The sequence below is a fragment of the Hordeum vulgare genome, chromosome 6H (assembly GCF_904849725.1).
Source record: "Hordeum vulgare subsp. vulgare chromosome 6H, MorexV3_pseudomolecules_assembly, whole genome shotgun sequence".
Taxonomy (NCBI): Eukaryota; Viridiplantae; Streptophyta; class Magnoliopsida; order Poales; family Poaceae; genus Hordeum; species Hordeum vulgare.
This window is the reverse complement of record NC_058523.1, coordinates 483,279,702-483,289,672: the sequence shown is the minus strand read 5'-3', so window position 1 is coordinate 483,289,672 and position 9,971 is coordinate 483,279,702. Positions and strand designations below refer to the sequence as shown.

The following is a 9,971-nucleotide window of genomic DNA, read 5'->3' as shown; positions in this document are numbered from 1 at the left end:
GGCTTAGAGATAGGAAGAGACACGTGGAGGTTAAACAACTAGGTATATATATATATATATATATATATATATATATATATATATATATATATATATATATATATATATATATATATATTCCTAATCTCCCCTAATAATAAACCACGGATCGCTTCTGCCGTACGTTGCTGGCGGTTTTGTAAAAAAGTCCTTATGTTTTCGGCTATTCAACCCGCGGTCCTTACGTGAGTTAAAAAACGTTTCGTTTTTACGTAAACCCCCTCGTCCGTCCGTAGCTACGGGCCTCCCCACCACCGGCACCGGGCTCTCCGCCACCGCCCGCCTCCCCGCCGTCGCCCCTCGCCGGCGCGCCCTCCTGGCCGCCCGCGCTGGGCCAGCCCCTGGCCTATAGCCTCCCCTCGGGAGGCACCGACACCCCCACTCCCACACGATCCTCCCCCACTTCTCTCCCCTCCCCTCCCGATCCCGATCTGGATCGGGGCTAGACCGCCCCCGTCGCCACCCCATCAAGAATCCAACCAAGAAACCCCCCGCCCGGCCCCGGTCGGTGGTCTCCGGCCATGGACACGGACCCGCTGCTCCCCACCACGGCGCCGCAGCCGTTCCACCCGTTGCCGGAGCACGCGCCGGTCTCCAACTTCGACGCCGCGCCGCCCCCCTCCCCGGCCTCCTCCTACAAGGACCGCCTCATCTTCGGGCCCCACTACCTGCCGCCGCCGCCGCCCCCACCCCCTCCCCCTTCGCCGTCGTCGGGGCACCACCACTACCGCCGCCTCTCGGTCGGCCACGCGGACCCGTTCCGCGACTACGACCACCCGTCCTGCTCCTCCTCCCCTCCCTCCGACAAGGAGGCCCCGCCCCAGCCCACCACGCCCTCGCTCTGCAATCTCATCAGCGGCCGCACCAACCTCCACCGCTCCCGCACCGCGCCCGCCATGGCGCCGCTCAGCGCTGCCGTCCTCGACGCCTCCGCCGAGGCCGACCACCACAACCCGCCACCGCCGCCGCGGAGGCCGGTCATCGTGCTGCATGCCTTCCTCTTCTTGCTCGCCTACCTCGCCCTCGACGTCACCTTCTACGCCGCCTTCCCGGCCAACTTCACCTCCTCCGCCGGGCACACCCACCCCATCGTCGACGCCCTCTACTTCTGCATCGTGACGCTCTGCACAATCGGCTGCGGGGACATCACCCCGGCCAGCCTTGCCGTCAAGCTCTTCGCCATATCCTTCGTCCTCATCGGCTTCGGCTTCCTCGACATCCTGCTCTTCGGCATGGTGTCCTATGTGCTCGACCTCCAGGAGCACCTCCTCATCACCGCAATCAAGAACCCTCGCTCTGCACGCAAGCACAGGCACAACTACATCTTTGACATCAAGAAGGGCCGAATGCGCGTTCGCATGAAGGTCGCCCTCGCCCTTGGTGTGGTGGCCATCTGCGTCGGCGTTGGGGTCACCGTGCTCAGGAAGGTGGAGAGCATGGGCTGGCTTGATGTCGTTTACCTTGCAGTGATGTCGGTGACCACGGTCGGGTATGGCGATCACGTGTTCAGGACACTGCATGGACGCCTTTTTGCCTCTCCATGGCTTCTTGTGTCCACGCTAGCCGTGGCACGGGCATTCCTCTACTTGGCGGAGATGAGGATCGACAAGAGGCACCGTGCAATGGCCAACTGGGTGCTGTCTAGAGACATGACCGTGTCAGAGTTTCTCGCTGCAGATATCGACAACAATGGCTATGTCACGTAAGTTATACCTTATTTTGATGCCTGCATTGACCAATTCGTGTATCGAACTTTGTGTTGAATACCATTCACCAATTTGGCATGTACAACGATTTTGAAAGTACTATGTCCCTGCAGACTTAATTTGCACTCAAGCTATGATTATGTTATGTATAGATTAATAGTGCTAGCCGCTATTTGTTCAAGCATTGAATAGCTAAAACTAACTCAAATGTATATGCTCTTTCAAAGGAACTAATGTGACTAAAGAATTTGACTGATGGCAAGGCATGCATTTCTTATGCACATTGGAATCAGATTCAGAATGTATGATGAATGGTTTCTTTTGTGCCCATGTTTAAAATATAGGAAGCAACTTCTCATTAGCCAATTTCTTTTGGGTGTGTTGTACCAAGGAAATCTTATGGTTCCATGTGTACTATTTGATTGTGTATATCCAAAGTTTTTTTTGGTGCTTACTCGAAAAATGCTTTATTTACTTCCATTAATCCGTTGGTAGCCAAAAAAACTGTTTCTTCGTGCATAAATGTATACTGTTCATTATTCGGACGAGATGAGTGAAACTGTCGTTTTGTATCGGTTTCCAGGGAGGATCATTTCTCTGTGCATGATCCATGACCTGGTAACCAATGTTTATAAATAGTTTTTATAAAATCCATGACCTAGCATTGCTTAAAGTAGGAAGTGAAGTGCTGATGGTTACTAAGTATTATGTTATTATTTAACTATGATGCTCTGTTTCTTTTTTCAAGTAGGAAGTGATGAATCGAACAGGGAGAAAGGACACTTTATCTTCGACCATTCTTGACTCTGACCCATCCACGACCAGCGCCGTCACCATCCTCGCCTCCGGACATAGATTGGTATGCCCATTGTGATATGTGCAAAGAGATGTGATCAAGTATACTTCTATTGTGTTTTGTTATAACTTTTAAACACGCACGGTATGCCATAGATTGGTATGACCATTGTGATATGTGCAAAGAGATGTGATGTATCTTGATGTTTTTACTGAACCATTATTATTTTGGGCGCATAACGACTATATGTTACTATCATTTCTTTTATATCACTGTTTGCATCACCAGGTGTTTACGCTAAGACAAGTGGGTTGCTGCAAGCAATTTGGAAGACAAGGCCTCTGGACGGAGCTATCTATCCATGTATCTATATATAATATAGTTTACTACTATACCGTATAAAATCAGTGTAAATAAGTTAATTCACTACCACTATATCTTGGTGTGGTCATGCTATGATGTTAGCGGATATGACTGTTCAGTGATATGTTGATTCAGGAAATTGGCATTTGGTTCGGCATGTAGTCACGGTCTATGCTCTTAGGAGATAAATGTTCTGTGATTTTTTTTCAACTATTATTGTATTGGCATTATGAAGATTACCTTCAATGTGAAAAGTACTGAGCATGGAGCTATGTTCTTATTTATAGCTCTAACTGCATGTACCATATGGATAAAAAATAGCTATCATTTCTAATGAAACGATAAGATTTCTTGATCTTCAATAATGATGTGTACATAAATAGCATTGAACCTGATGTTGCCTTATGATAATATTATGGCGATGTTGAACTCCATAATGTCTTGCTTCTGCCACACGGGAATATTTCTCCTTCCTTTTATTTTGTTATATCTTGCTTGAGTAAGCAAGTTAAACCTGGATTTCTACTAACTTATCATTATCTACTTGAAAAAATGTTGTGACCGGCATATAGCACAAAAAATAAAATAGTACCACATCTTTCCGTATATTTAATCAGATCGGTTTAAATATATCCGCGAGTAATCAAGGTAACAAACTGGCTAGAAGGTGCATGATGTTGCATACGTCTCGCGTGAAAGAAAATTGCAGGCTATAAAATGAATTGCCCCCTATTAAAGGGAGGATTGATACGAGAAATTATTACGGAATGTAAGGATGGAAGGAATTGTTAGTCAGAGAAAAAATATAGGCATTGCACAATTCATTATATTTATGAGCAACTCTTTCGATCATTTCGTTTTCATATGTCCGTGTGTCTGTTTTTATATACGAATACAGTCATGTTTTCTAAAAAAATTAATAAAGCCGCAACTGCTCGTTGACCATGCACGGAGAAGGGATGAGCTGCCCGTCGACGTCCATCCCGCAGCCCCGCCGACGACGGTGTCCAGCCTCCTTGACAGCGAGCGCCTCCTACTTGTCGCAAGGTATCTCCCCTGTTCGTCGCTCTCCTGGATCCCACTCCCCCTACCATAATATTCCTACTATAAGATATTATAGGTATTAGTTGCTATAATAGATTGTTGTATGTTTACATATCTACTAGCACTTCAATGACGGTGCGGAGTTTAAGTAGATTTTGACGGAGGGCGTGAGAGGAGGGGAAGGGAGGCACGAGCTTTTCAAATACAAAAATCATGATCCAAAAATTGACTATCTAACCCGATGCAATGCACGGGCACTTTTATTAGTAATAATAATAAAGCAATTAGTGTTTCCGCTGTACGTCGCGGAATTTGCCCCTAAAGATTGTAGGAATTATGGCCTATGCCACCGGTAAGTGAAAAAAACGAATCGTTTTCTTTTCTTTTCAGTTCAGGCGGTCATGTATGTTCAATAGAAAATAATCCCCAAGTACAACACAAACCCATGAGCGCCCGAATGGCTGGAGTCATTCTCTTCCACCTGGGAGGCGTGAGTTCGATCCCTGCTCCTTTCTTTCAAAAGCCTTTTCTTCCTTATTATTTTGTTTTATAGTTTCAGTATCTTTTTTTCTGGTTTATACTACTTTTCAGGTTTTCGTGTCTAAATCTTCAGTACAACACAAAGTTTGACCGTACATGCCATTTAGAGGAGTATTGCCATCAACATAAGCCTTTTGTTTTGTCCCTCAAAATTTTCAGTTTTCTTTTAGATTTGAACGTGTTGTTGGTAGTTTGCCTTCATAGATATTCCTTATTATTTTGTTTTATAGTTTCTGTATCCTTTTTTTCTTGATTATACTACTTTTCAGGTTTTGGTGTCTAAATCTTCAGTGCAAAACAAAGTTTGACAGTACATGCCATTTAGAGGAGTATTGCCATCAACATAAACTTTTTGTTTTGTCCCTCAAATTTTCCAGTTTTCTTTTAGATTTGAACGTGTTGTTGGTAGTTTGCCTTCATAGATTTTTTGTAGCAACTGGTAGAATATATTGTTATCAAATCCATAACTATACCACGATAGTAAATTCCACCAAGAGCTCGGGCGAGCTGACTGTCACTGGATCACATATCCTCTTTTTTCTACATCAAGTTTCATTAGATATTTCTTCCAATTTAACTGAGAAGAAAACAAACATCTGCTGAGTATTTCAAATGTGTAAAAGTAATAAAATTAGTAGCAAGCTTAGAAAATTTGCTTCTGTTATGTTCTACATTCATGTCATAATGACACTTTCATCATGGATAATTGTCCATCTTTCCATTGAAATAATGTGTTTTGAAGTACAAGTGACTAAACAATGGTGATTTTTTTTGCTTGAGCGATGAGAAGTCATTAAGATCCATATTAGATGTAAATAATGTGTTTTGAAATGCAAATGACTAAACTATGGTGATTGTTTTTTGCTTGAGCAATGAGAAGTCACTAAGATCCACATTAGAGGTAACTTATTATTTATATTATATGTAGCTTTCTTGCATATAAATTATATATGAAAATGTACACGTTGCAATATTTAGACTTATTATGTGTGTCGACTCTAGATATGTTCGCCGATTCAAGAAAAATATTTAAAAAATGTTCACATTTTAAGAATATACATTTGCAAATAGTCTAAAATGTTCATGAATGCAAAAATATATTCCTGATTTTAGTAACTGTTTGCGAACTTGAATTTTTTTCACGGTTTTAAATATTTCAAAAAAAAAAATCATGATTTCATGAAAATGAGAGTATGTGGTTATGACCATTGAAAATTATGATGCTTTTTCTTCCGTTGCAACGCACGGGCCGTATATATATATATGACAAATGTTTTGTACGACCGGGTGTAGTTACCCCCACTTTTGTTTCGTATGATTTAGGTACTAGTATCTATCATATCGGAGTATATGCACTCGTAGTATGTAGTATATAACAAAGTTTAGGTAGTATATATATATTACTTTTTAGATAGTATGTACCATATTTTAAGCATACTCTTTTTTATGTAAAAATATGTACGTATTTCATAAATATAATAAAAACTATGAGTTCTCTTACATTTTTTTGATAACTCATTTTGTATTATATTAAATATAGTATATAAACATACTAAAAATGATAGGGTAGTATATATACTACCACAAGGTAGTATATGAGACGTGAGAGTAACTACATCCGGTCGTAGGATGTATTTCATTACGTAAAATTTGATTAAAAAATAAAAATATTGGTCATAAGACAAAAAATTCACATTTCATGTATATTTTACACTATGTTTTTATGTTTGTATTTTTAAATGACATAAAATATTTTTTATGGCGACGGCTACAACACCTGCGATGCGAAGAGATTCAACTACCTTCTCTTGTCTGACCGTCGGGCAGCGAAAGCAATGACCAGTCTTCGTCATCTCATTATCAAGGTATCCAACTCATGTGTATCACCTTGTATGCACACACTTTCTTGTATTAATTTCCATGCATTTGTTGTAAATGAATCTCACAAGCAAGTTTAATTAAACAGTGTATTCCCGCGACCAAGGTGGAAGGATGGCCGCATGGGCATGTTGCTAGCTTCTCAACATCAACACACATCGGCGCCCACACCCTCTTGGGCAGCAGACATGCGCAACGATATTGATCACCATGGTTATTGCCGATGTCCATAATGCACTTGCATGTGTGCATGCCAGAGATGACTCGAACTTGATGCCTAACATATTATTGCTTGTAACTTATACAACTCCGAGATGCAAAATCATATTGTTGTAGATCGTTTGTAGTAGCTCCAACACAAAAAGGTGTTTTATACTCCATAGAAAAGTGGTATGTTCTTCATCAAAAAGTATATACTCCACTGGTTCTCAACGAGTATGTACTCCATAAAGAAGTGGTATGTACTCCATTGAAAAGTATATACTCCTACATCAGGAAAAAAATGTAAACCTTCTCAAAAAAATTATAAGTCGTATGTACTCACGTGCAAGCAACTAGCATATACACCATGTATGTACTCTCCATAAAGGTAGTATATACTCTCTCCAAAATATGTATATATCCCGACAGCACAATGTGGTATATACGTGTTCAAAGAAGTTAAGAAGTATCCTCACAAAAACAATGTGAAAGATGTCGTTATTTCAAAAAAAATATGAAAGATGCCATATACTGCAAGTACATGCACTTCAAGTATCTATCCGTGAGAACAAAGTCAAATATACCTTATCTAAATAACATATTGCAAGTTAAAAAAATTCATGTAGCGGGTGCATGCAACAAAAAGTAGGCCGGACGTTCCTAACTTCCAGCAATCAGGTATGCATGTAACTATAATTTGCATGGCTGGTTACGGTTAGGACTATTGGAGGAGTGGGAGTACATACTCCCGGGAATATAAAAGGAGAGTCATATATATATAAACATATATATATATATATATATATATATATATGATAAATTTTATCTACCATCGATGGTAGTTACCACAATTTGCGTTTTGTATGTTGTATATAGTATCTATCAAATCGGAGAGCATGTATGCGTAATATATATAATATATAATAATGTTTAGGTAGTATATATACTATTTTTTTGGTACTATGTATCATATTTTGTGTATGTTACTTTTTACGTACAAAAATATATGTATTTCATAAATATAATAAAAATTATGGGCTAACTTGTAATTTTTTCATGTAACTCACATTTAAAAATCTTATATATAATATATAAACATAATAAACATAATAAATTAATATATATAGTATCGCATGATAGTATATGAAACATGTGGAGTAACTATCCCTTAGTGGTAGGATATATTTTTCATATATAAACTCTATTCATCATCCAGGGTGCAGAATAGGTTATTCTTCACCAAAGGTAATCTTACGATATTTTCATAAATAAATTATATTTAAAATACAAATAATTACATTCATATTGACCCACTATGTAAAATTTGGAATAAAAAAAATTAAAAATATAGGCTGTACGACAAGAAAACAAGCATTTTATGTATATTTTACACTATGTTTTTACGTTTGTAATTTTATATAATAAAAATATTTTATATGGTGATTATATATTTTTTACAGTCTTTTTTTATGTATGGAATAAGAAAAAAAATTACGTAATGTAAAATTACGATGCATTGATGTTAATTAGAGGGGTTGAAGAATAACTATAATTAAAGGGGTCGCGCTATTCGTCACCCTCGATGATGAATAGTTATTCTTCACCCCCTCTATTTTCACATCAATACACCGTAATTTTACGTTTCCGAAATTTTAATCTTATCTCATACGTAAAAAGAGACCGTAAAAAAATACATAGTCACCGTAAAAAATATTTTATGTCACGTAAAATTACAAACATAAAAACATAGTGTAAATTATACATAAAATGTGATTTTTCTGGTCTTATGACCTATATTTTTTTTTCTTATGTCAATTTTTCAGTAGTGAATCAATATAAACGTATGTATTTGCATTTCAAATTTAATTTATTTATAAAATGGTCATAAACTTACCTCGGGTGAGAAATAATTTAATCTGCACCCTGGTTGATGAATAGATATATATATATATATATATATATATATATATATATATATATATATATATATATATATATATATATATATATATATATATATATATATGGTCGCGCTATCCGTCATCCTGGATGAGAAATAGTTATTCTTCACCCCCTCTATATTTACATCAATAGACCGTAAATTTACGTATCTTAAATTTTAAGCTTATCTCATATGAGAAAAGAGACCGTAAAAAATACATAGTCACTGTAAAAAATATTTTATGTCACGTAAAATTACAAACATAAAAACGTATTGTAAATTGTACATAAAATGTGATTTTCTGGTCTTATGACCTATATTTTTGTATTCTTGTGTCAATTTTTTCATAGTTAATCAATATAAATATATCTATTTGTATTTCAAATTTAATTTATTTGTAAAATGGTCATAAAATTAACTCGGATGAGGAATAATTTATTCTGCACCCTGTGTGATGAATATAGTTTCTATATATATACATCGTATAAATAAGGGGTAACTACCTCCACCCGTACTCCCGTCCGATTTCATAAGTGTGGCCATTGATTTTGTTAATGGATTGCGGGTCGACGAAAACCAATATTTTTGGTGCCTGATTCGTGGTTGACCGGCCGCTGATCCGGTTTTCCTGGCCCGTCTAATCTTTGTAGGTCTTTGTATAACTGATCCAAGATAAGGAAGTGCGTTAACTTAAAAAAATAGATCTGGACGTAGCCAAATAATAATCTCCTTTTTCTCTGTCCACCGATGCATTAACTGGATTAGATCGATGGAAATTACCAAAAGAGATTGAGGTACGCAATTATATGATTCTTTTCCGTCCATGTGTCTTGCTAATTTATTTCCATTTTTTCACGACCAAGCAATGTCTGACAGTACCACGAGGTGCTCGTCCAACTAATGCGCTGGACGTGATCCTTCTGCTCATCCTCTGCCTGTTGACGTGAATAAGCCGTAGCGGGATAAATCATTAGAAGCAAAAGGAGGTATGCGGCATGCACCTTTCTATGATTTACACACACGCATCATACTAGCTGATTTTTAATTGTTTTTAATCTTCATGCACATACATCATGCTGTTCTCTTTCTTCTTTTCTATTGGCTGATCGTTCTACAGACTTTTTATTGTTGTGCATGGATCAATCATCCCTGTTACTAAATGTGATTGCCGCCTGCGACCTGAACTGCGACCATGGCTACAGGGTACGGATCATCCCTATTCAGCCTCAACGAGTACCAACGATCAATTGGTAACAACTCTGACGGGATGGCAGCGCCGCGTATAGTGTACGGATGCGTATGTCGATACTGAGTCCATTACTGCTTTCACTTTGCATGGGGACGGAGACCTACGACATCTTTGTCATGATGACAACCCATGGAAGACTGCTGCGAGCGGCGGCCATGAAGAAAAACGACCGTACCTTGCCTTACGTGTGAATGCTCCGGCATGGTGGTGGTC

At 38.9% G+C, this 9,971-nt stretch overlaps 1 protein-coding gene across 1 annotated transcript; it reads left to right on the top strand.

The window, feature by feature from the left end:
• The first annotated feature begins 512 nt into the window (after positions 1-512).
• On the top strand, positions 513-3,066 carry LOC123405648 (two pore potassium channel c-like). Its single transcript, XM_045099259.1, has 4 exons — positions 513-1,741; positions 1,877-1,904; positions 2,497-2,604; positions 3,040-3,066. The coding sequence occupies exons 1-4, from the start codon at positions 561-563 to the stop codon at positions 3,064-3,066; spliced, it is 1,344 nt and encodes a 447-aa protein (XP_044955194.1). The 5' UTR covers positions 513-560.
• The last annotated feature ends 6,905 nt before the right edge of the window (positions 3,067-9,971 follow it).